The sequence below is a fragment of the Aaosphaeria arxii genome (assembly GCF_010015735.1).
Source record: "Aaosphaeria arxii CBS 175.79 unplaced genomic scaffold BU24scaffold_2, whole genome shotgun sequence".
NCBI lineage: Eukaryota > Fungi > Ascomycota > Dothideomycetes > Pleosporales > Aaosphaeria > Aaosphaeria arxii.
The window spans coordinates 1,336,160-1,360,150 of record NW_022983475.1 but is presented as its reverse complement, the minus strand read 5'-3'; the positions used below and the strand labels follow the sequence as shown (position 1 = coordinate 1,360,150).

The following is a 23,991-nucleotide window of genomic DNA, read 5'->3' as shown; positions in this document are numbered from 1 at the left end:
CTGTGGCCGAGAGGGAAGAGAGGGTCATAAGTTCATTGATATTTAACGATAGACGAAAGACTAGCTTATTCGAAGACGGTTCAACCGAAATACATAGTGTGTAAACCTGACCAGCGGCGTCTCTGTGGACTTGATTACCATTCCTCCAGTCTGCAGCCCAGCAACAAAGACCTTGAAAAACAAACCTGTGGATAAAAGGGGGATAGATCAAAATGTATGTGCTCAAGAAGGTGATTAGTCTTGCATAGCAAGATGGGAAAAAGAAAACTGGTCGTCCATGCGACTATAGTGGCAAGATCCTGCGGTGACGGAGGTTGCCAAATATATCGACATCTGTGGGATCCGACATCTGTGGGATCCGACATGGTACCTGTGGAATATTGACCTGCGTCCAGCACTCGTAGTCGACGAGGGCGCTGCCCGTTGACATGGCAGATGATTACCTAGTAAGCATCGCCAATGTCCATTAAGTCCTCGACATCATCCATCGGTGGCATATATATGCGCTTCTCCTTCTTCTCCTTCTTTTCCTTCTTCTTTCTCTTCACAGACTTCGTACCGGGGATGCGATGTTTCTTCCACTCATGATTTTTACACGCATCGGCACGATTGAACAAAACACCGCACTCCCGACAGGATGACTGCTCTAGAAGCATGTGCTTCAATTTGTAATGCCTGGTTCGGTTCCCCTTTGCGTATGTGCCCGTGAATACTTCCCCACAGTCGTCGCAAGCCATAGAGGGGACATCATGTCTAGCTCGACTATGTTGCCTCATGGGGTTGGAAGGTAGTATGTGAGGTTGCTGCGACCCGTCGACGACAACATTGGATGCCTGAGCTATCACTGGCAGTGGTGGCATGTAATGGCCTGTCGGGCTGTACGAAGGCGGATCCTCATAGTCTAGAGGTCCAAGAATAGATTCGAAGTTCTCCAAAGGATCTCCATATTGTTGGAGAGCCGGCATGTAAGTGTGGCCAGGCAGACCTCGAGAATGGCCTTCGAAGTTGTACCTGGAGTATGCAGCATTCATATTATAGAGTAGATGTTGCCTCGAAACTTGTGGGTGCTGTATGGGAAAGGCCCCACCATCATTGCGCATGTAGTGGTGAGGCTCGGGGATGTTTGCATTGGTGAATAGATTGTGCGATGGCACATCACTGTCGACTGCATGCTGCGTAGACGAACCATTGCGAACTGATGCAGATGGAGAGATTGAATCATTGATCACATTGTTCTGGTACATAGCCGCACCTGTTTGCTGGCCGTTCGATGAGACAGGAGCTGTGGGCGATCCGATCTGTCGGTTGCCATACGAGTAATGTGAAAGTGCGTGATCCATCTGTTGTCCATTGTAGAATTGAATTGGGCTAATAGAGGGAAGCTCGGGTGTATGACTCTTTGACATATCAGGGGTCATATAGCAGTGCGCAGCATGTATGCCATTGGGTGACATAGTGTTCGTAGGTGTACATGTTTGTTGGCTAACAGGGGAAGAAGCATCGGCAGTGGTCATGGATAGCGGGCTGGTGGCTGACTGTGGCGGGGAAAATGCTGGGGAAGCTGTATTTGTTTCTAGTGAGAGAGGTCGAGCTTGACTCTCGTGGGTCCAATGCAGGGAATGGCGAATTCCCTGCGAACGAAGCCCATTGTATCCTTCATCAGATTGATGAGAACTAGGTTCATTACTGGCCATTGTACCAGAGCGGAGGTACACAGGAAGCTCCCGGGGTGGTTCATCTCCTTGGAGCTCTACAGCGGATGTGCGAACTCCAAGCTCATAAAAGCTGTTGCGCATAGGTCGGCTGTTGCGCATAGATCCGCCCCGATATCTGTGCATCTTCCGAAGCGTTTTCGAGAACCTTCGGCCCAGATCTTGGAAACACGAAGATTTGGTATACGATGGTTGAGCAGTGTTTTCACTACAGAGAGATTCTTCTTCAATTCTGTTTGAAGGCAACACCGACTGGCGGCTTAGGTGATGCGCTGATCTCGTGCAGAAGCAGGGCTCGTCGGGAAGTTGTTGTGAATATCCACAACGTGGCTTCTGCTTTGAGCGGTTGATACTGAGTGATAATGATGTGAGTACACGTGGTGTTGTGGCAAAGAAATGGGAAGAAGAAGAAATAAAACGAAGAAGAAGGGGATTATACGGACTCTAAGACAAAATAATGACCCTCAAAGCCGATTCGCACTCGCATCGTTGCTTCTTGTACAAAGTCAAATGGAATAAAATTGCTGAGAGGGAACCGCGAGCATACATAGCTTTATCCTGAATCGTCGTCTCCTCAATTCAACATTATGGATTATGCAGTCCAAGTCCAGCGGGACTCATTAATAATTACAACAGGACACAGCGCGAGCATATACAGTCGACCTCTTAGCATCTCAGGTAAAATGTGTAACAAGCAATGTTCAGGATTGCATGGTATTCTGATTGGTAAAGCCAACGGCACGGTTGATGGAAAGGGCGAAAGGGCATACAACGTGGCACAAAGTATCTGTTGCACTGAGTGCCATAGGTGTGATTGCTTTTTCCGTTGACCTCCTCATTTTGATCATTTGAATATGTTTGGTTGCCCTGTTTATCTTCGGAGGACCGCACAGAAAGCGACGCGTTGGTGTTGTGGAGCCAAATCTGGCAGCGAGGGTCCCATGCTGGAAATTAGGGGCGACGTGCCTTGGGTCCATCAGTGAGCAATCAGATTCGAGCAGGAATACATCCAGAGCCAACCATTTGCCAAAACTGCCCTCAGGACTGATGGATCACATGTTTGCATGCACTGGTAGCTAATTCCGGTGAACGGAAACGATGCCGGGATGTTGCGAGAAGCGAAGTACGTCGAAGTGGTGACTTTTTTGAGATATCGGCGAAGGCCGGTGCTGCTTAAGGGTTTTAGTGGCGAATCTGGTATCGTCCAGAAGCTGTTCCGTGACGGTGAAGGTTTGCTTGCATTCTGGTAGAAATCGGCTTCTCACTGTTGGCCGGAAGAGGTTGGTGATTCCCATGATGGTTTTCGCGGGAATGCGTTCAACATCCCTGTAAGCAAGAGATATTGAGCTGACCGGTTTTGCGTCGATCGAAATTATCGGATAAAGCAAGTTTGAATATGAATTTCTGACAATTGCAAGAATTCTCCTCTGTAGCGGAAGGCCATTTCAATTCGCAAAAGTGATGAGGAGGCACGGGCATATAACTATTCTTCATGATATGGCATAGCCTTCATCTTTTGGGGGCTATGAAGGCATTTCCTGATGAAATTACGAGGACGACCTATCAGATCTATCTTTTCGGCGCTCTCGAGGCTGTACACAAGGCAGACTCGGGCCTGACCCCCAGTGTGACGCAGTTGATGTCTTAAGACTCAGCCTACACTAGTATGTACCTAGGTATGTATGTACAGGGCAGAAAGAACAAGCCCAACCCAATTCGGATAAGCAATCATTACTTGAACGTTTGCACAAGGCTGTACATCAACAATTGCATTTGCCGTTCCATGTTCAGTGAGGAATTTCAACCGCAGGGCATCGACAGAGCCATGTAACCGTGATATATATTAGCATGAGGAGCTTATGGAGTACATACCAACATTCGCATACCATTCCTACACGGGTACATTGTATGTGGGGCTGCACCAATGCCACGCAGGAGATAAGTGAGTAATTACGATCTGAGAGTGCGATGGGGGTGAAACAAATGGTCTGCTCCCCTACAGTCACCACGGTGAAGTTCTTGGATCAGCATTTGAAGGACAAAACCACGGCCGGAGCAATCTTGGTATTCCTTGAGGGCGGCCTCAACTGTAAATGCAGTCGAGAAGCAGGTCCAGGGTGACTTTTGCCCCTATCATTTCAGCCCTTATCGTCCTATCCGGTTAGGTAGTATGCACGCTTGCACAGATGATAGAACAATCACCGGGAGTGGTGACGTTGTATGGATGTACCTAGGTACGTATGACCACACGTACATACAGGCGGATGCAGCATACCGACCCCCGTGCAGGGAGTGGTAGGAGCACGAAGAGTGAGCGAGCAAGCAAGCGAGTAAGTGAGTGAGTAAAAGATGATGAATTACTCTATATTCAGTACGGAATACCCATGGAAGGGAAAGGAATGGTGAGGCTCTTGATGATGTTTGATGTCTCAACCACCCAGTTCCATTTCCATTTCCATTTCCATTTCCATTTCCATTTCCCCCCGCATTTGCATCTGGTGTCGTCTATCAGGGCCCGGGGGTCGGTAGGCCTGTGCACCCCTTCCCTGTCGCTATATCTGGTCGAAATAAGTCTGTGCACGTCCTGTCCTTCTTCTCCTTCTCCTTCTCCTACTTCTCCTCCTCATGTTCTCTCTTCCCCAGACCATGATATTTGAACATGCAGTAGGTACGTGGGCACAAATCGAACGATTTCTTCAAACCAATCTCACCCACTGCTGTGTAACCTTGATTCGTCGCCCTGAAAATTGGGTTGCTGCATCGATTTTGACGCCCTCATAATCTACTCTCCGCGCATGCCCCGCAGCTGCCTGTGGTCATGGGCAACCAATAGGCTGGAGGCTATGCCGTTCTGCGCAAATCGTCCGATCCGCAACTTCAGTCTTGGGCAATTACATCACAGAGATCAAGATACGATACGAAGCACTTGCGCACAATCGCAAGAGCAGTTTCTGTCCGAGTCTAGATCATTACCAATCCCGCCCTCGCCCTCTTGGCTCACAAGGGCAAATGTCGTCTTAAATGTCGTACAGTTCCTTAAGCGCGTATAGAGATATGCGTACTCTTCTAGCAGATGCCGCGTAGGCTCATACTTCCATCGACCGCCTCGATTCTACCAGCCTGTTTTGCCCATGCATTGATTCCGGCCAGGGCCGCTGAGCATCTTAGCAATGAGTGCTTACACCAGTCCTGCGGGACTGGGCGAACACCCAATGCCACGTCAACCAGTAGGATTCTTTTGGCCATGGGCTCGTTTCCATCAGCTTGGGGCACTTGATACCGCTTATCTGACCCGTGCAGGCTCCATGAAGAGCTCGCTCCAGATACCACCATCGCTACGTGTCAGTCCTTCAGGAACTCCTTATATCCTTATGATCCGATATACATATCACGCGTCCTTGTACGCCTACCGTAGGCTGAATCCTGAGTCCTGAGTATTGCGGTCATTTCCGAGTCCTATCCACTCGATCATTGGAAGCATGACCTGCGAACCTAAATGAAAGCACCACTCCGCATCGTACCGTTCCGAAGCCAAGGCACATTCTTCCATCTCATTCTGCCGTTCGAGTCTGTGAACAGACCATCACCAAGTTGAAATTAGTAGCCATTGGAACCGTTTGGTGGGATACTCTTCGAGTCTTCCTTGAATGACCGCAGCTTCTACGACATCATCTGCCGGGTGCAGGGAATCTTGTTGCTTCCTATTCTTTTCTCTTCACCTTGATGTGACCTACTCCATCCCAAGGTCCCTGTCGCTTATCTTCGTGGAGCCAACTGTCTATAGCACCTACCAGTGCAACATTATCATTCATTTGGTGAAGATCGGCCAGACTTGGGTGATGTCTTTTCGGTTGGTGATGGTGCTCTTGATACGTATGTGCTGCCTGCTGATTGTTGGAAGAAAGATGATGATAGTTGTAATCAGGTGCATTTCTGCTTCGCGTGTCGGATGTGTTGGATTCCGCTTGGCCCCACGAACGGGTGACAGCACGCCATTCGTATGCCTTGTGAGATGACTTTGAGGCATCATAGGTGTTTGAATGTTCGCCATCCGTTCGAGCTTCATGGTCGTTGTAGTAAGGTCGGTTTTGATTGCTTTCGGACTGTTCCCCTGCGGACTGTTCAACGAATGTTAGCTGCAATGATGACCATGGAGATGGATACTCACCTCTCGTTTTCCAGCATCGTACTCTGAAATTTCTCGTTGCGTACCCTGGGTTTCTGAAGTTCGCCTTCGCCGCGAATGTTTATGTTGGGGCTGCATCGTGTCTACTTCGTAGAAACTTAAAATCGGGTCTATAGTTCCAAATGTAGAAGCTTGTATCCACGAACTTGGCGTGAAAAATGACTAGATAGACTTCAGATTGTGAAAGAGTCAGACCTCGATCAAGATATAGTCCGTAGAGAGGGCAATCACACGCACACAATCAAACCCAGAAGTTGTGGAATGAATTACTTTCGGACCATTAGTATCCGCTAGACCACCATAGAAGTACGTCGTCACTTACGTGCCTCAGGCCTAGGCAACCTACATACACACTCATCCTCACCACCGGCAAATCTTGTACACGTATTGAGCGCCTATCCCGATGACGAGTCATGCGGCCTGTGACTACATCCCACTTGCACGTTCCTCGCTTCCATTGAGGTTGACATTCGTGTGTCGTGTGTTGGTTGCCAAGGGCTGTAAGAAGGCAAATGGTTTTACATCCTCAAGGACAATTATAGACCTGGGATAATCCCATGGCTGATGCCTTTTGCAGAAGTCGCATTGCAGAAGTCGTATTGAGGAAGGGTGCTTCTGTGAATAGTTCCTTCGGGACGGTCAGATAGGTACGTACGGAAAGACCCTTGCTTGTGGCATCTGGAACTCATATCAAAAGGCAAAAGGCTCGACAAACCGGTCAAGATTTGTTGCTATACTATGTACGAAACGGGAAATAATCACGGCTAATACCCCAGAAAAGGGTTGCAGCAAATAATGACACAGTCCTTATTGGCTGTTGTGTAATCCTTAATTGAAGCAATTCCAAGCGAGACACCTAAGCCGAGGCCTTTCTATCTTCCTTATATGCATCTAAATGGGTCAGATAGCTGAAATGAATAGATGACAGCAAAATGGTTGAATTCAAATATCTATTCCTGGGTGGTCATGGTGATTTGATGCTCTGCTTTCGCTGATCGGCGTGCACGAGATTGGCGGTAAAGGTAAACATCAAGGGCGGAACCCACCTTAAACAAGTAGACATCTACAGGTGAGGCAAAAATAGCACCGTCACGGACATAAAAGGTAGTAGCCATGGATCCAATAGCGCACTATTACTATATTTATTTCCACTGTTTACGAGCGATTTGCAACATGTTGTTCCTATGACGCAGGCAGGAGTCTTTGGGATTAAGAAGGTTCCGTTTTCCAGGTGTAGGTTGTAGGGCTGACAGGGATACTTGCAGATCTATGGTCTACCTGCATTGCTTACGGGGCCTTGACCGCCAATACCCTTTCCTTTCCCATACACGATATGGGTGGTCGTATGAGATGCGGCGATAAGAATAGCACAGATACGAATAGAAGGTACCCTCGCATGAAAGCGCGTGCATAGGACAGCCAGTCAGATCAGAGATTCGCAAAGGGAGCATTGTATTGGTCGTACTGTGTCCCACGGTGTAGAGAGACATCTGACAAATTGTGGGTTGTTGATTATAGCTTTCTGTCTATTTCAGAGTGGCATTGAGAATCTTCAGCCCAACGCTCCCGGGGTACAAGGCCTCAGGGCTGATGAGCCAGATACATCGAAAAGAACATTTATCGAAGAATTTTAACCGGTGCAATCATTGGACCCTTGACCTGATTATCATGCCTGTTTCCAATTGACTTAATCAACATAGTGTTCATCCTCCTACGTATTTTTTCGACCCATATACACGCTTGTCCCGCACTCAGGTTCCTAATCTGTTAGCAAAGCGCTTGGATTTCCAAAAGTTTGATGAGCTTACAAAGTGTCTTTCACCCGAACCATTCACTATGACACTACCACTGTATTGCCAATATTTCCTTTCAAAATCGAGAAAGTCCTCGAAATGGTCGTCTCCGACCATAACCTCATTGACAACCTTGATGGAAAACGGCAAAATGATGGTGTTGTAGAGAACCTCATCTACCAGGTTAGCCCAGCAACCGTTGAAGAGACTACAGTATTCGAATCGCAGCGATCGAAGGGTACCATGATGCCGCGAAATTAGGTTCTTCAATTGTTGCTCTGAAGCGTACACCCCTCCTAAGCTTATCGAGCGTAGATTTGTCCAGCTCTGGTCGAGGCCCAAAAAGGAGAACAATGGCTGATCACAGGGAACAACATGGCCGTATGTTTTCCGAGGGCTGGGCTCCCAATGGCAAATGTTGAATACCAAGTCATGCAATTCAGTAGCATAACCAAGTAAATGAGAGAGGTTTCTGAGATGTGCACGCGGACTGCTCTGTTCACTGGAGCCACTCAAATCGACACGGCCACCTCCAGGATGATGTAAGGAGAGATTTAGCTCGAGCTTATGGAGGTGACGGAAGAAGAACTCTCCAGCATCGGCAAACTGGGGGTCGGGAAAGTCGAAAACAAAGGTCGTGAGTTCGGTTCCATGCTGTCCTGGGGATAATGGTAGGATCCGAAACTCTCTGACTTTCGAGTATTGAGACTGATGGACGGCAGCGATAATGTGATGAATCCCCCATTGTGTAGATTCAATGTATTTCTGTGTTCCGAAGCTGAGCCATCCTACGCCAGGTAGTCCACGTGGGATCATGTCTCTCACTACCCTGGCTTCCTTTGGGACCTATATATTATTAGACCATGTCTACTGTGTATTGCATCTATGGCCATCACCATAGTGAAGTAGAACGGCGAAGCAAATTAGGAGTACAACATACCTGGCGTGGTTCGGGGCAGTACACGATGGTAGAGATGTTCGGACAATTATCGAGCACCCGGGATATCTCGTGAAGGAGTATGTAACTCGTTCGGATTTCTTCTTGATCATTGTACATCTCCTTATAGCGACGGAACCTTTGGGTTATCAGCTACATTAGGAACTCGCACCTGTGAAAAGAACATTCTTGATGAAAGCTTACCTGTTGCGCCTGTGGAAGAAGTTACCAGGGGCATCGGGTAGATAACGAGGTTCAATGTCGTTATACTGTTGTTCACTCGCCGCGATACCTCCGTGATATACCGATGCATCGAATACTAGCTCCTTCACGTACTTGTGTAGAGTAGCATTCGTTGATACTGCTTGAAATGCGCCGAGAGCCTGGTATCTTGTACATGCGATCATGGACCTGAAGAGCAGCGGAGCGGCATTGCCGCTACTTTTCCTGTCCAGCAGACGAACTTGCTTGAGGTCGATTGGGATAAGGTAGTTGAATATCTCGATATGTAGTTCAGCTGGCAACTCGCTGAAGCAGCCCATACTGGCAAGTTGTTGCGACCGTTTTCGTGAGGCTGTTGATGCACGTTCGTATGCGATTTTATTTTGAGAAAACAAAGGTGGATCTAGCGACAAGCGGATGTGCGCCAATTCGCATACATGTATAGTTGTTGAGGGACATGCTCAACCCAGTGCTACAATGTCGTGAGAGTGAAGGCAACGTAGAGTGGTTGTGTTAGGCAACAGATGGGTGTTGAACGATCAAGACCGGATCAACCAATGGGAACGCTTCCCGGATATGGGGTAAAGCTGTGCTCATCGAGCTATTTGGGTGCACTCGCAAATATTATCAACACACAATTATTATTTGTTCCACCAAGGAAAACATTATGAAGTCAAACGTAGCGGCATGATACGGATGAGATAAAGATGTTTTTAAAGCTTGTAAATATGTCGTTCGCTATTACTGCATGTCAACACTCGGAACAGCGAGATACAATGTATTCTCGGCAGTAGTGAGTATCTTACGGTCACCGGAAGCAGATTACTGTTGACGTAGTCTAGTCAGAGCCGCCATTACACCTTCACTGACTTCATCTTCGCTCGCTCGTCTTTTCCGAGGAGTTGTTGCTCGAACAGTAGTTGAGACCTTGGTCGTAGGCTTACTAGAGGAAGATTCCGCCTCTGCTTGGAGCAAAGCTAGCTCCTCGTCCTCACCAGGTTCCCAGAGTGCAGCATCGTTCACTACAGGGCGCACAGAGCTTCCTTCCGTGCTAGTAGGATTGGTAATGTTCTTGGAGGGATGGGGTGAACTGGAGGTTGCGCCTGAGGGTTTGGAAGCATCTTCATTGGGCCCATTGGTATCTCTGACCTCCCCTTCAGCATATGAGATACCTCTTGACAATGTGAATTGACTGTCATCACGTTCCAGGCCACGCTTGGCGGTCTTTTTGATCCTGAATGGTTCCCGTACCGCGTTGCACCAGCGCTGGACCTTCTTCTCTCCCCATCCAGCAATCAAGCCGACCTCTTCTGGACCAGCATTTACAGCAGTTCGTATACTACCGAAATTCGACACCAATCCCACCGCATCCGTTTTGTTTATGCTACGTGGAACGGTGATGAATTCGACCAACTTGTCAGAATAGCTAGTGGACTGTTGTGCACGGATGCTTGTAGGAGCGGTGTTTTCGAAAGATTTAAAAAGCTCCAAGTAACGTCCAGCTTCCTGTGCGCTCCAGCAGAGTATGACTGTTACGTTGTTGATCAATGAGGTCTTCGAGAGTTCACGCAAAGGTTCCTCATGATTTTCTATATCAACCATGGTGAGAAGTATGCGTAGATTATATTGGCCTTTCAAATCTCGAATGCGATTGTAGATGTACTCTGGATGTAGGCGATGGTACTTGAGTGACAAGAACAGTGCACAAGTCGTGGCACCCAGCACGTAGTCGGCAGGCATGTCCGAATACTCCCAAGCAGTGCTACGGACATTGTTCAGTATGGGATTGCCTTTCTGGCGTGGGGACACAAGGATAGCGCTTGGACCGGCACGAGACGGCAGAGCTTGGGGTTTCGGTTGTTGAACGGGTACAATATTCGGCTCCATCGTGGATGCATTCTTCGTGGCACGTTCAGATTGCACGGAATTTGCACTGGCAGCATGGCGACGAGCGGCGGCTTCATCCATACTGGCCGTAGTCGGGCGGCGTATGCATCGGGCTGGGCAGCGTTGCTGGGATGGGATGGGTTTGAGACGCGCTGGCAACAGGGAATGCGTGAGACGAGAGATGAAGGACGAGGGAGAGAGATGAATCTTAGCTCGACGTTCCAAGATGAGTTAATCCCGTTTCGTTAAGTGACGACGGAGCTTTTGGCTGTGTTTTCCCTGAGCCACGGTCACGTGCCGATTTCAGCCTCAGGGTCGCCGCCGCCAGATCCTGCTGGCTCTACTCTTCACTCCTCACTCCACTAACCACCACGTCCACCCTCCATCCACCCCGCCCATCCGGCACCTTGACTATATTCATCGCCTCGCGGAAATCCGAGATATCGCAGGAACGCACTCTGATCGCATGCGCGCGCCCTAGCACGTTGCCTTGACCCAGGAGCCACTGTGAACCCGCGCCAAGCGCCTCACAGTGAGCAGCGCTTCAAGCCCATCCGGTATCCCAGCTACCAGTCAACTACGACCGGCACGCACCTCCCGTCCTCGTGGACCCAGAAACCTCCCATCCATCCAGCTCCACGGCACCTATGTCGGATCACTCTGCGAAGCGACAGCGCTTGACCGGTTCTTTCTCTCCCGCGAGTCCGCCATATCATTTAGCCAAGCCGACCAACGAACAGACAAAGCCGCCCGTTGTTCAACCCAATACGCCTACTTCTCCTCCCCATAATTCAATGACTTCCTACTCACATGGAGGATCCGGAATGAATGCGACAGTCCCGGCCAGCGAGATGACACCGCCCTCGTCCGTCCACAACACGCAGCAAGGGTCCCAATTGGCAGGCTCGGGCTCCAACCCGAACCCCATATCAACCCCCTCTAGCATTTCAAATGCCAGGCGAGATCCTAATATTGATAGTGATGGTGATACGGCGATGGATTTTGACCAAAATGATGACGCAGGAATGTCTCACGGACGGAGGCATTCGAATCACAACCGGCAAGGCAGAGGCACTTCTTCTGGTGAAGGCGCGGATAAACCCTCGGATTATGCCAGAGGCAATGGTCTCTTTAAGTCTTTCCATAGCAGTAAGGTTCCCCTCAGTGCAGTGTGATATTGCGCATGGGTTACTGACACAGAATTGCTGGGTAGCTCAACCACAATCACGGCCACATGGATCACAAAACTTATTTGAGCTCTACGGCCTAACTGAACTTGCAAGTTCTGTCGCACGGACGAATCCAGTAACAGGAGAGAAGATCAACAAGCTACGAAAATCATATGAGGGACATATCAAGACCTTACAGATAGCTGGAAAAGCTAAGGCGACGAAGATGGAAAATGCTCTTTCATGGCCAGCTAATATGCCTGAGCTGGAGTGGCAGGCGCAGAAAGGCAACACGTCCCAGAAATTCAGATTTGCCCTCGATGAGCAAGACCGACCGACTTCGAACTTTGAGGATTTACTGAACAGGGCCTTTACAGGCATGGCTCCTGGACTACTTCCGGCTGCAGAGACGCAAAAATATAGACAATACCTCGGGACAGACGAGGTTTCCAAGGGGAAAGCAGACGGCCCACCAAATAGAATACCGCATCCATCTTCGGGCACACCGAATCCAAGCATTCCGACAACAGCGCCCCGGGTATCGAGACCTGAGCGAGCAGGTTCTAAACGAAACTACACAGACGATTCGTTCCAGGGATATAGTGAAGGCTTCGCGGATTACCCTGCGGAATCAAATGGAGAAGATGAGCTTGGGAACGCCAAAAGGAGGAAAATCGCGTTTGATGGACCCTCTTCTCGATCTGTGGAAGTCGGTGGCGCCCGGCGGTAGCAACGTGGGCTCAGCTACAGTGTCCTGTTTGGAAAGAGAGCTCGTCATCTTCACATACCCCCTCAACTCGTCTCCAACTTCGTTCTCACCTTAGCCGATCGAGGCTTCTGACCTACCCATCAAGAACAACCGACGATCAACCTACCGCGATGTTATACTACTCGTCCTTATCTCGCACATGCCATGATTATGTTTGCGCTTTCTTTTTCTTCAGTTCAAGGGCGTTGGCGTTGGCGGTTCTAACTCAATTCGATTGAGTTTGATGAAAATTTTCCTTCCCTACCGACGAGCACGAAATCTGCTCATTCAACACGAATCCCGGGGAATGGATAGATCTATCGATTCTTGGTGGCAACTACCCAAATTCGCTGCTCGCTTCACAGTCCGAGCAAATAGCGTTGATGTGGGAGAGTTGCGATATTCGTCTTTCTGTTTATTCTTACAAATCCTGTGCATAAATTGGCGGAGTTCTTCATGATACCCTTAGGTCTAACTGCATGAAACAATAAACAAAAATAAGCATCATCGAAACGTCTTGTCTTGTGCCTACATGTACAGCAGTAGAGCCTTCCAATGGTAGTGAAGTGTAAATGATGTTTTCAGTGTAACATTCCTCACATGCTGGTTTTACTAAGATTCTCTGATCCACCAACTTTCTTCTTGGCCACAATTCGAATGATACAAAATCACAATTGCAATTATCAAGGAATCTTAAAATCATGCAAGAGAGGCTTATCATTTCTCATATACAATCAATGCTCGAACATTGGGCTTCCTGGTGTTTTCTTGTGTGTTGGAGCTGTTCCTGATGATCGGCCTTGGCAACCGCTTTCTTCCTATACTGATGATACATGGTGGCAATTCTACTCAGAGTAGTCGAATCTTCCATCCTGGCTCCCTAGTCCGTCTCTAATATAGCCCATGTTGAATCATCCACGGTCGTGTATATCAAACCGTCAGCGAGTAATTGATCTCCAGCAGCTGAGACCTCGGCAGCATCAATCTTAAGATTTGATGCAATGTCTTGCTGATGTAGACCTTCGTTTGTCTGTGGTGTTGTCCTCAGGTATTCATATACCCTCTTTGCGACCGAATTATGACCTGCCAACGCAGCGCCTCCGTGACCTCCGCTGTCTTGTTGCTGTGCTGCTCCATTCGAGCCTCCTCCACCACCTGAGCCTTCACCGATCGGGCCCCGCGTAAAATGTAGGTGCACATATGTCGCTTCGAGTAGGTGGTATGAGATCTCGTTTTTGTCTTCCACTGGGCGTATGATAGTGGCGACGACATGCTTGCGGTCATTGAAGCTCTTCAGCTTGCCCCAAACCCGGCAGTATGCACCCTCTACTAGCTTTTCTCTCCCCGGGCTTGGTTCATCGGCCGTATCCTTATCATTCCAATGCTTTGCTTCCATGCTACCGGTACCGTCGTCGAGCTTGTAGGTTAAATTCGTTGTTTGTGACGAGACGTTTCTGATTTGGCCGACGAAAGTGAGCTATTTTTTTGTAAGTTGTCATCTTTGCCAAAACAGTTCGGTTGATGTACTTGTGCTACTTGTGCTCCGTCAATCTTGAATTCTTCGCCAACGGACTGTGCATCGTTGATTTGCTTGATCGTAACGGGGCGAACAGTGTCACGAGTATAATCCTGTGATCGTCATATGAGCTGAATGGACTTGAAGTAACATGCTGGGGACATACCTTTGGACCGCCGCTGGGACTATTCTGGCTGCCGTCACCAGGGATAAACCCCCCGCCGCCTCCACCTCCTCCACCATATGATGTGTAAGACGTTTCGTAGTTGTTACTGTAGCCTTTCAAATAATCAGTTCACTAGCACTTCAGCCTCTACTTTATTGCACCGCACTTACTCATGTTTGCGTTGTAGCGAAGAAGGTGTGATTATGACCACTGTCTATGACCGACAACCAAGCAGGCAAAGGACTTTTGGAGGGGAAGACGCGACCAGAACGCGTTTGACGTGCGGCCGCCAAGGCAGCGTGGAAGGTGGGTCGTGGACTAGACCAGATAATCATTAGCGCCATGGTTCAATCGCCGGCCGCCGACATAAACTTCTTGATTCTCAAAAATATTTCGAACGACTTCAACCGTAAAAGAACGGCCGGTACACGTTCCGCATATTCCTCTTCACTCGCGTGAATACCCTATTAGGATACAAAACCGGAATTTGGAAACAGAAATATCCGCCATCTCGCCATAATTCGAGCCTAGAGACGTCGAACAGCGCAATGGCTCCCCGCGCGAGCTCTCCTGCGCTTTCAGAGAATGAATTCGACATTACAAACGCACTGTTCGGAGGAGATGACCAGAGCGAAAAGGGGCAGCTAGATGCTGACCTTGGAGTGGACTTGGATATCGGAGGCGAAGACGGATCTGACGATGAGGCCTTTATTGCGGCGCGGCAGGCAATCTCGAATCGCAAAGCCACCAATGTAAAAGGAAAATCCGTGAAGAAAGGAGGTGGATTCCAGGCAATGGGTTTGAACGCAGCGCTTCTTCGAGCTATAACGCGCAAAGGTTTTACAGTCCCGACACCTATCCAGCGCAAAACAATTCCGTTGGTGCTTGATGGTCAAGATGTCGTTGGTATGGCCAGGACGGGTTCAGGAAAGACCGCGGCATTCGTTATACCTATGATTGAGCGCCTCAAAACCCATAGCCCGAAGGTTGGAGCTCGTGGTATCATTTTATCTCCATCTCGAGAGCTTGCTTTGCAGACTTTGAAAGTCATAAAAGAGTAAGTTCGCCCTACCTAGAAGTCTTTGAAGATGCGTCACCTCTGCTGCGCTCTTTACAGAATCGACAGAGTTGGACTAGGAAGTAGTTGTAACCGCGTGCTGACCATCCTCTTCTGCCAATTAGACTTGGGAAAGGTACTGATCTGAGGACGATCCTGCTCGTTGGTGGTGATTCTCTAGAAGATCAATTTAGTTCCATGGTTTCAAATCCGGATATTATTGTGGCAACCCCGGGGCGCTTTCTGTAAGTCTCCAACTTCTAATCAGGCATTGTTGCATCATTCACTAATTCCGGTCTTCTATTGCAGTCACCTGAAAGTTGAAATGAAATTGACGCTGGAATCCGTGAAATACATTGTATTTGACGAAGCAGATCGACTCTTTGAGGTACTTATGAATGAAAACCATAATCGGTCAAATATGCTTATACTTTATAGATGGGTTTTGCAGCTCAATTGGCCGAGATTCTATATGCGCTGCCAACTTCGAGACAGACTCTGCTTTTCTCTGCAACTCTTCCCAAGAGTCTGGTTGAATTTGCCAGGGCTGGTAAGATTCCTCGCTCTATTGTGTTTGTGAAGTAGACTAACATCTTCTAGGTCTCCAGGAACCTCAACTCGTGCGTCTTGACGCTGAATCGAAAATTTCCCCCGATCTTCAGAATACTTTCTTCATGCTCAAAAATGATGAGAGGGATGGTGCACTCCTGAACATTCTTGATAAGGTAATCAAAATGCCGTTGGGTGAAACCGAGCAAGCAAAGCGGGCGAAAGATGTCGCCAAGTCGAACGCTAAGAAGAGGAAACGGGGCCCCGACAATACCTCAAGCAAAGAAACACCCACAGAGTACTCTACGATTATCTTCGCAGCCACCAAACATCGTGTTGAATATCTTTCTGCGATGTTGGCTGCAGCAGGATACTCTGTGTCTTACAGTAAGTGCCCTTGCTATCACGAAGTGATTTGACTGATGATTTCGTAGTCTATGGGTCTCTTGATCAGACCGCACGAAAGATCCAAGGTAGGGATTGATTCAATCAAGATCAATATAAGCATGTGCTAATCATTCTACTCTATAGTTCAAAATTTCCGTTCAGGTCTTAGCCATGTCTTAGTAGTCACTGACGTTGCGGCGCGTGGTATTGGTGAGTGTCAATTTCCTGCGACTAGTATTTGCTGTTCTTTGACGGCTTTGGAGAGTGCTACATATTAGTTACCTTATGAATTACTCTATCATACGTCCCAACAGACAAATTTTGCTAACTAGATGACGAACAGACTTGCCCCAGCTCCAAAACGTTATCGTAAGTATAAAACCTTTCTCTTCTGACTCCTCTCCGCCGATTTTCTTTCTTCATATGTATGCCAGGCACTAAGACACCTCTAGAATTATGATTTCAGCTCGCAGCCAAAGATCTTTGTCCATCGAGTTGGTCGTACAGCACGCGCGGGTCGAAAAGGATGGAGCTACAGTCTAATACGGGAGACTGATCTACCGTACTTGATTGATCTGCAGCTATTTCTTAGTAGACGACTAGTCGTTGGGAGGACAGCAAGCAAAGATGCGAACTTTGCCCAAGACATAGTGGTGGGAAGCCTACTACGAGATCAACTGGAGCCTACAGTGGAGCTGGCTAATCGCCTTCTGATCGAAGACCCAGATCTTGAGGGTCTTCAAAGCGTAGCCATCAAAGGCGAGAAACAGTACATCAGAACACGAAACGCCGCATCCACTGCTTCAGTCAAGCAAGCAAAACAATTGCTGGGTACAACGACTCTATATGAGACTCATCAACTCTTCGACGATGAACAGGCCAACAATGCAAATCAGAAAGAGGAAATGCTCGCAAGGATTGCCTCATTCAGGCCTGCTGCCGGCGAGACAGTGTTCGAGATCGGAAAGCGTGGTACCGGCTCCGAAGTAGCTGAGATTATGCGTCGCAGAAGAGAGGAAATCAATCATAAGAAGCAGAATCATCTAGAGGGCTCCTCCCCAAACACCGTAGACCCAGAGGTTGTTAATCTCCCTGCCGACGAGACAGATGACTCTGACGCAGACATGAACGACATTGACGATGGCGCGTCAGATTCCGATGACCTGGAGGTCTCTATTTCTCAGTCTGCACCACGGAACTCTGGATCAGACCCGTGGCAAAGCTCCGAATTCTACATGGGTTATACCCCCACGGATGTAAATGTCCATGAAGATCGTGGCTATGGTGTCCATTCCGGTTCCAATACCAATTTTGTTGAGGCTGCACGAGGTGCTACACTGGATCTAACGAATGACGAGGTCTCTAAGGGCTTTGGCCAAGCTGTCCGAGCCGGTATGAGATGGGACAAGAAGAACAAGAAATACGTTGCTCGAGCCAACGACGATGATGGCTCAAAGGGTGCGAAAATGATCCGAGGAGAAAGCGGTGCGAAGATCGCTGCGAGCTACCTGAGCGGACGTTATGACGACTGGCGAAAGAAGAACAAAATGGGCCGTTTACGAACTGGAGAGAATGAGGCACAAGGCCTTCGGCCTCAGCACGGACGGGTCTACAAGCACAAGACTGAGAAAGCACCTAAAGAAGCAGATAAGTATCGCGACGATTATGATGTGCAAAAGAAGCGCGTCCAGGAAGCAAAGGACAAGAGAATTGGTAAATTCAAGGATGGCAATGGGAAGAGTGAACTGAAGGGCGTCGACGATGTTCGCAAACAACGAAAACAGAACGAGAAGCGCCGCGAAAAGAACGCCAGACCGTCCAAAAAGAGAAAGAGTTGAGGTTAATAGTTAGCACAAAGACCACAAACGGAAGTGTGGCTTTTCAAAATCGAATGTCACAGAGCACAGCATTCTGGATTTGACAATCTCGCAGACGCACGTGAAATTATCAATACTATGATAAGATGATGGACAACGGGAACCAAGCTCAATATTGTCGACCGGCGGCTCGGGCTCGTGAGACCAACGGCCAATGCAAGTTGAATGCGTTAAGCGCCATGATCATTGAAGCAAGCTGCGAAAAAGGAGTGTTCATTGTGAATCCACAGCATCCTCAACAACCTAAACTAAGTGAAGACAATCACAAGCGCCATCAACACGACGGGCCATTGCTTAGCATGTGGTGTATGCCACATGTTTGTGGAGGCACGTCATGGCTAGGAGAATTTCAAGCAAAAGGGTGTGTGGTGTCACTGTATCCACTCGTGCAGCAACAGCATACACGGCGTTGCATTTGACGAACCGGGATGAGCCGGGCCATTCAATAGTGCATGCATTTTTATGTGGAGGCGTGGTTGTAGCTCTTTGCCGATTGGGGCAAAAGACGTAAATTCAAAGTTCTTCTCGAAGCCTTGACGACTCGACATTGCCACATGGGTGGGCAGCCGAGCCGAAGGACAACCCATTACCTTTTTTCCTCCCGAGGAAGTCTCGTACTGGCAGTGACAACTGTGTGGTAGAGGTACGCTTGCACCATTCGGGGCGCCTGAAGGACGAAAGGCCTCAGGGTTGTTCCTCACGGTGTTCTAACCTCGTACTTATTGTGTCGCACACGCAATTTCCGTAAGGCAAAGCCAACACCTTGCGCGACCAATATTGTTTGATCCGATGGCATCTTGGTATCCTGACAGACCAAGTTTGGCAATAATGTATTGTCATGGTCTCGTCAAGTCTCGAAACCACATCTTTGTATGATCTGGTATCGTACTTGCACTCGTACCTCGTACTGTATCAAGTATGTGCTGGTAGCCTTTCGGTAATCGCTTATCAGGCACTACGCAACAACTTCCTAGAGAAGAGTAGCGGTTCATTCTACGCCGTACAGACTCGACTAGGTGATGCCCAGCCTTGAGAGCAACAATAGTCCCCCGCCTGATATCCTTCCTTCGCTTTGGACTCTGTTGGACTTAGACGCGCTACCGCCGCTACGCACGGAAAATTCTCGCTACGTCCCCGGGGCGCGAAGAGGTGTGCCGGCTCCATCCTGATCCAAAGGGAAAGTCGTACGTTGGCAGGATTGATTCCTGCGAGACTCGCGTGCGAAGATTACGATGCGCCCGCACAGCAACGAACCAAGACGCGCCTATAGTCGTTGGGTGTCAACAGTCAGCCCATCAGGATGGGGGTCAGCAAATCATTGTCATGTTGTTTTGGGGGGGTTTGGACTGTCACAGGTGCCTGTATGCCCAAGAGCCAACAAGGTCGCCTGCTCGGCCCGCACTCAGATCCACCTCATGAATGGGCCTCTGGCGGGCCATTGTGTTTTCTCTTCTCGATGAACGATATCAAGGGCATTTTCTTAAAGAAAAAGATCCCAGTTGGGCAACTTGCTGGCACACGTGTTTATTGCCCAGCAACCAGTTCGCAGATCGCGTTTCAGTCCGTGTGTCTTGCGTACCCATGCCAAATTAATCCCGGATTGCGGATGCATTTTTGAAGCGCAAGGCCAGGGGGTCATCAACGTCCAGGAGATTCGATCCGCACGTCACTGCAGGAGCGGCTGTGATGCCGTGTGCCGACATCATCGTTGGGTCCTGCCGCCAACAGCCACTCGGAGCCTTCTTGATTGCATCCTAAAGCGGAACCTCGCAAATGTCACACAGCTTGTCGTGTCGTCAACGCAGAAAGGACAAATAGAGATGCATTATCCGATACTTTGGTGCTGGGCAGACGCTGTGTACTGAGTCGATATGGCACGACTTGTACATGCCAGTGCGTATAGATGCATCGCTAGGCCCGTGAGCCGGAGGGTCGTTATTGTTCAAGTAACAAGTAGCCTCGCGGCCCTCGCTACGTCGCGTGTTGAGATGAGCCAATAAATGGGCGGATTAATACCTGCTGTTATTGTCAATATTTCCGTTTCCAATTTTGGATCACATTCCTTGAAAAGGCTAAATGCTTGGGTTTCGCAGGGTCCTCCACGATGTCCGTCCATTAAAGTTCCGTGTACAGGGATCAGCCTTCTCGATACGGTCGGAGTCGGATTGTTGGAACTCAAGCGGACAGAGATAAAATCTACACAGTAGGCGTAGGTGTATCGCGTAGCCTGAGGTACGAGGTTGGTATGATATGCAGTGATGCACGATGGGCACTACACAGTGTACAGCAGAAGAAGAGGAAATGATTCCAGCATGTCTTCCAACAACACCCGTCGGATTCGGTCTCCATATTCCTGTTTCGAGCATAGCGAGCGATGCCCCGAACCTCACATCTACGCCCAGCTTATTACACGATTCTGACAGACCCGGAGATTCACGCAATGCCGCTGGGCCGAACATTAGCTCCGCTGCTTATTCAAGCAGATACATACAGATGCCTCCTGCATGTCGCCCTGCGTATTGATCTGCCTCCCATCAGGACCTACTCCGCAGTACTTGTAGCAGCGAAGCATAGTTGCTTCCCTTCATCGCCAACTAAGGATCGTAGAAACCGTCAAGACTCAAGAGCCTGGCACATCGTCCCGCCCGGAGCCACAATAACCACCTCGCAAAACCATCAAATGAGGATCGTTTCCGAACGTCCAAGCCTTTTTAAAGGCGGAATGGGAAATTATAAGGTTGGGATTTCTTGCTAACGGCGCTCCTCACGTGTGCGATACACAATATGTCCAATCTTGAATGAGCTATTCTTATCTCACGACAATTTACCTCCCCTCGTTCTATAACTAATCAATGACATCAACGCCTGAGTTCGCTAGGGAATGGCTGCCGCCGTTCCGGCGTCAAGCACCTCACACATTTGTGCTGTACTGTGGAAGTCTGGAACTTGCAGTTACCTGATCCAAATCACTCCCAACCTTATTGTTGCACAGCACAACGACATGGTTCAATTGTAAATCTGTGATCTTCAATGACAGTGGTTTTACTTGTACGGAGAAACGCTTCGAATTGGCCACGATGCTATCAATTTCTGAGAGGGAATGTGTTGGGGGCCCACACGCACCCGCCGCCTCTGCTGCCGTCACATGCATAGATGCGCAGTGCTAGTTCTAACGAGACCACTCACCATTGATCTCATCAAACTCAGTCTGAGGTCGCCAATACTTCCTGTTATCGCAAACGATAATAAGCTCACACACACACATACACATGTATGGTTGCACGATGACCATCATGCTGACCTCTCTACCGCAGCAATTTATGCCTTACCTTTGACGACTCGGCCCATCTCCGCTATGCTTTGTCGGACGTTTTTGGAGATCGTCGGCGGCAGCCAGGGTCAATAATTGTATCTCCCAGGACCGGAGTATTTTCGACGAGATTGCCATTACCCCTTGTTGCAGCGGCTATAGGAAAGAGAATATAACGGTTGACCCAAATTGAATCAACTCACTATTGCTAGGCCTCTTAACGGTGGAGATTGAACGCCACCGCCCTAGTGCATTGATTGAAGCGGTTCGAAGCGCGGGATTTGCGGGGTTCTCTCACAGGGGATAAGGCAGTGTTGTCTGAAAGCAGTTAACAGTCCATCCGTCTGATGGACTGGGGGGCGGTGCAGAGCCTTCAACGGCCAATATCTCGACTTTGAGCCTCGACATCCTGCGAATCCCAAAACAGGACGGGTTCAGAGAAGCGACCGACCCTTGGGCGTGCATCGCGTTCTCCGAGCGGCAGACGCAGCTCGAGCAGCAGTAGTGACGAGCCGGGACGGAGACTACGCCTCGCCATGCAGCCATCCTATGCAAGCTAATTGTCTGGACGGGCGTTGCTTTATCCAAATAATGGCACAAATCGGTGGGTTGCCATCATCCGGCCCACGACCCGCGTGGCTCTGGAATGGATGGCCTGGCACCTCTCGATCAGTGCTAATGGCGAGCGGCGCGCAGAGGACGCTCGCTGGCTCGCCTTTTCGATAGGACGTTGAGTGTCGTCAAAAAGCCATAACCGCGAGGCGGCGTAGATCGGACTTAGTGGCTCAAGGCGTCGCCTTTGATTGCTCAAGGCACTAACATCTAACTTGTGATGTGCCAGACTGGCCGGATATAATGATTAGGCCAACAATTTTCTGCGGGTGGGCCGGGCAATAATGGAATGACGGCAAGCAGTTGTCGTGTGGACACACATACGCATATCTAGTAGGACAAGGACGGTATTGTGTATGTACAATAGTACAAATTCAGTACGCTCATCCTACGATTAGAGAATTGCTGCGGAGAGTTCCATGGCGCGAGGTACAGAATCGTACAGTATCGTGTATGCGAGATCACTTATCCAAGTGTCATCTAGTTCCCTCGTACATCAACCAAACACGCCAGACTACTCCGTATCTTTGTCAGACCTTCTGCCTCTTCTCTCCTGCAGACCCTGAAATACGGAGGGCCTCCTTGGCTTGATTCGAGCGGAGGACAGCGTGGTAAAACTTAAAAGGCCCTCGGAGGAGAATTATTCTCCCAAGCAGGCAGGCCGCTGGGCAGGGTGGGTATCGGCGCAATGGGCCCGCGGCGCGCTCAACCTTCTTTGACTTTCGAGAAACGAACTGGGCGCCAGGATCACAGCTAAGGGCTACAAGCCTACAAGTGCATACAGTAGTGCAGTGCGGGTGCAGTAAGGTCTCTTCCTGGCGCGGCCGTCATCGTGGGCTCCGGGAGCGTAAATGACAAGCGCATTCCGCCAGCATGGGCCTGCCACTCTTTCGAGCCACATTCTCGCTTTTGCATGTCTTCGCACTTAGCCACTTCTATCTACTGTTACAATCACTACTCCGTAGCGTAGTCCCTCTCGACTTTGTTGCAACTAGTACCAGTAGTCGTGAAAGCTGCAATTCCCTATTCGAGATTGGTGGATTCGCTGTTTGCGGACTTATTCGCGCGGTCAAAGGGTATGTCACACAAGCATGTATCTCCGTACCTAGGCATAGTATATGTACCCTACGGCGTTTGTAAAGGGTTGGAGACTACAAAGGAGAAGGCATTGGGGCCATTTGCGAGCATCTTGACGATCCATCTCAGTCTTCACATACTCCAGACATAGTACGGACATCGAACGGACGGCGCCCCTCTGACTAGTGCATATAACTTGAGTCACTATGTCGACATGTGAGGCTGTCGTCCTACTCGTACATCTCCATACATACATACGTCCGTCATAGGTGTGTATTATTAGCCCGAAAACTTAAGATACCGCAATATTGGGGGGCCATCAATTGAGCAAAGCCAGTCGGTACAGGGGCCAATTGCAGTGGGGAAGGGAACACGGCGGAGGGTAGATATTGGGTGCATTGGGAGACATGGCGCCTTTCCGCCATCGTTAACTTAATCTAGATGATTTGCTAGCAAGGGAGATGCCAGCAACTTGTAAAGGCTACAGGGCCGTAGCCGAGCATTCAACGACCTTGTCTCCCAGACTTCTCAAAGGGTATATTGTAAGAATCCATCGTATTCCTACCAATTAACCCTAAGCTCCACCCCAAGAAAGTCCTGGGAGAGCCCTGAGGGAGTCCTGGAGGTGTTCTAAGCGCATACCTAGGTACCTGCACAGCGCGCGCCACCATCCATCGCCTCTTGATTGCGAGTATGCAGGTATGTACAGTACCGTATAGTTACTGTGATCGCCATGGACGTAGGTACGAGTGAGAAGGTGCGGTTGCAGCCTGTAGCCTCATAACC

General features: G+C 49.2%; 7 protein-coding genes across 7 annotated transcripts; 3 read left to right on the top strand and 4 right to left on the bottom strand.

Annotated features, from left to right (window-relative positions):
- Positions 1–443: 443 nt before the first annotated feature.
- On the bottom strand, positions 444–1,838 carry BU24DRAFT_458714 (uncharacterized protein; the record flags this gene model as incomplete). Its single annotated transcript, XM_033531664.1, has 1 exon — positions 444–1,838. One exon carries the CDS (start codon positions 1,836–1,838, stop codon positions 444–446), a length of 1,395 nt encoding a protein of 464 aa, XP_033387333.1.
- Positions 1,839–5,413: 3,575 nt separating this feature from the next.
- BU24DRAFT_489041 (uncharacterized protein) lies at positions 5,414–6,044 on the bottom strand (the record flags this gene model as incomplete). Its single annotated transcript, XM_033533596.1, has 2 exons — positions 5,881–6,044; positions 5,414–5,830 (listed from the first exon to the last, which is right to left on the bottom strand). The coding sequence occupies exons 1-2, from the start codon at positions 5,974–5,976 to the stop codon at positions 5,414–5,416; spliced, it is 513 nt and encodes a 170-aa protein (XP_033387332.1). The 5' UTR covers positions 5,977–6,044.
- Positions 6,045–7,649: 1,605 nt separating this feature from the next.
- Positions 7,650–10,737, bottom strand: BU24DRAFT_340560 (uncharacterized protein; the record flags this gene model as incomplete). The annotated part of the gene is made up of 4 exons (XM_033523231.1): positions 7,650–8,537; positions 8,632–8,767; positions 8,833–9,145; positions 9,684–10,737. 4 exons carry the CDS (start codon positions 10,735–10,737, stop codon positions 7,650–7,652), a joined length of 2,391 nt encoding a protein of 796 aa, XP_033387331.1.
- Positions 10,738–11,301: 564 nt separating this feature from the next.
- Positions 11,302–12,872, top strand: BU24DRAFT_109888 (Rox3-domain-containing protein). The gene is made up of 2 exons (XM_033520782.1): positions 11,302–11,886; positions 11,951–12,872. Exons 1-2 carry the CDS (start codon positions 11,385–11,387, stop codon positions 12,634–12,636), a joined length of 1,188 nt encoding a protein of 395 aa, XP_033387330.1. The 5' UTR covers positions 11,302–11,384; the 3' UTR covers positions 12,637–12,872.
- Positions 12,873–13,356: 484 nt separating this feature from the next.
- On the bottom strand, positions 13,357–14,580 carry BU24DRAFT_418570 (replication protein A, subunit RPA32). Its single transcript, XM_033527013.1, has 4 exons — positions 14,507–14,580; positions 14,337–14,449; positions 14,182–14,283; positions 13,357–14,131 (listed from the first exon to the last, which is right to left on the bottom strand). The coding sequence occupies exons 1-4, from the start codon at positions 14,508–14,510 to the stop codon at positions 13,535–13,537; spliced, it is 816 nt and encodes a 271-aa protein (XP_033387329.1). The 5' UTR covers positions 14,511–14,580; the 3' UTR covers positions 13,357–13,534.
- Positions 14,581–14,737: 157 nt separating this feature from the next.
- BU24DRAFT_385785 (ATP-dependent RNA helicase-like protein dbp10) lies at positions 14,738–18,245 on the top strand. The gene is made up of 9 exons (XM_033524888.1): positions 14,738–15,393; positions 15,519–15,638; positions 15,703–15,781; positions 15,832–15,943; positions 15,994–16,329; positions 16,377–16,415; positions 16,474–16,539; positions 16,673–16,698; positions 16,782–18,245. The coding sequence occupies exons 1-9, from the start codon at positions 14,885–14,887 to the stop codon at positions 18,165–18,167; spliced, it is 2,673 nt and encodes an 890-aa protein (XP_033387328.1). The 5' UTR covers positions 14,738–14,884; the 3' UTR covers positions 18,168–18,245.
- Positions 18,246–22,501: 4,256 nt separating this feature from the next.
- Positions 22,502–23,741, top strand: BU24DRAFT_418563 (uncharacterized protein). The gene has a single exon (XM_033527012.1). The coding sequence runs from the start codon at positions 23,002–23,004 to the stop codon at positions 23,266–23,268; it is 267 nt and encodes an 88-aa protein (XP_033387327.1). The 5' UTR covers positions 22,502–23,001; the 3' UTR covers positions 23,269–23,741.
- The last annotated feature ends 250 nt before the right edge of the window (positions 23,742–23,991 follow it).

Coding starts and splice junctions, on each gene's coding strand:
- BU24DRAFT_109888 (XM_033520782.1), top strand. CDS start 11,385: ATGTCGGATCACTCTGCGAAGCGACAGCGCTTGACCGGTTCTTTCTCT. Junction 11,887..11,950: donor CTTTAAGTCTTTCCATAGCA/GTAAGGTTCCCC, acceptor ATTGCTGGGTAG/CTCAACCACAATCACGGCCA.
- BU24DRAFT_418570 (XM_033527013.1), bottom strand. Junction 14,284..14,336: donor GTCCCAGCGGCGGTCCAAAG/GTATGTCCCCAG, acceptor TGACGATCACAG/GATTATACTCGTGACACTGT. Junction 14,132..14,181: donor ACGGAGCACAAGTAGCACAA/GTACATCAACCG, acceptor ACAAAAAAATAG/CTCACTTTCGTCGGCCAAAT.
- BU24DRAFT_385785 (XM_033524888.1), top strand. CDS start 14,885: ATGGCTCCCCGCGCGAGCTCTCCTGCGCTTTCAGAGAATGAATTCGAC. Junction 15,944..15,993: donor GGTTGAATTTGCCAGGGCTG/GTAAGATTCCTC, acceptor AACATCTTCTAG/GTCTCCAGGAACCTCAACTC. Junction 16,699..16,781: donor CCCAGCTCCAAAACGTTATC/GTAAGTATAAAA, acceptor AGACACCTCTAG/AATTATGATTTCAGCTCGCA.
- BU24DRAFT_418563 (XM_033527012.1), top strand. CDS start 23,002: ATGGGCCTGCCACTCTTTCGAGCCACATTCTCGCTTTTGCATGTCTTC.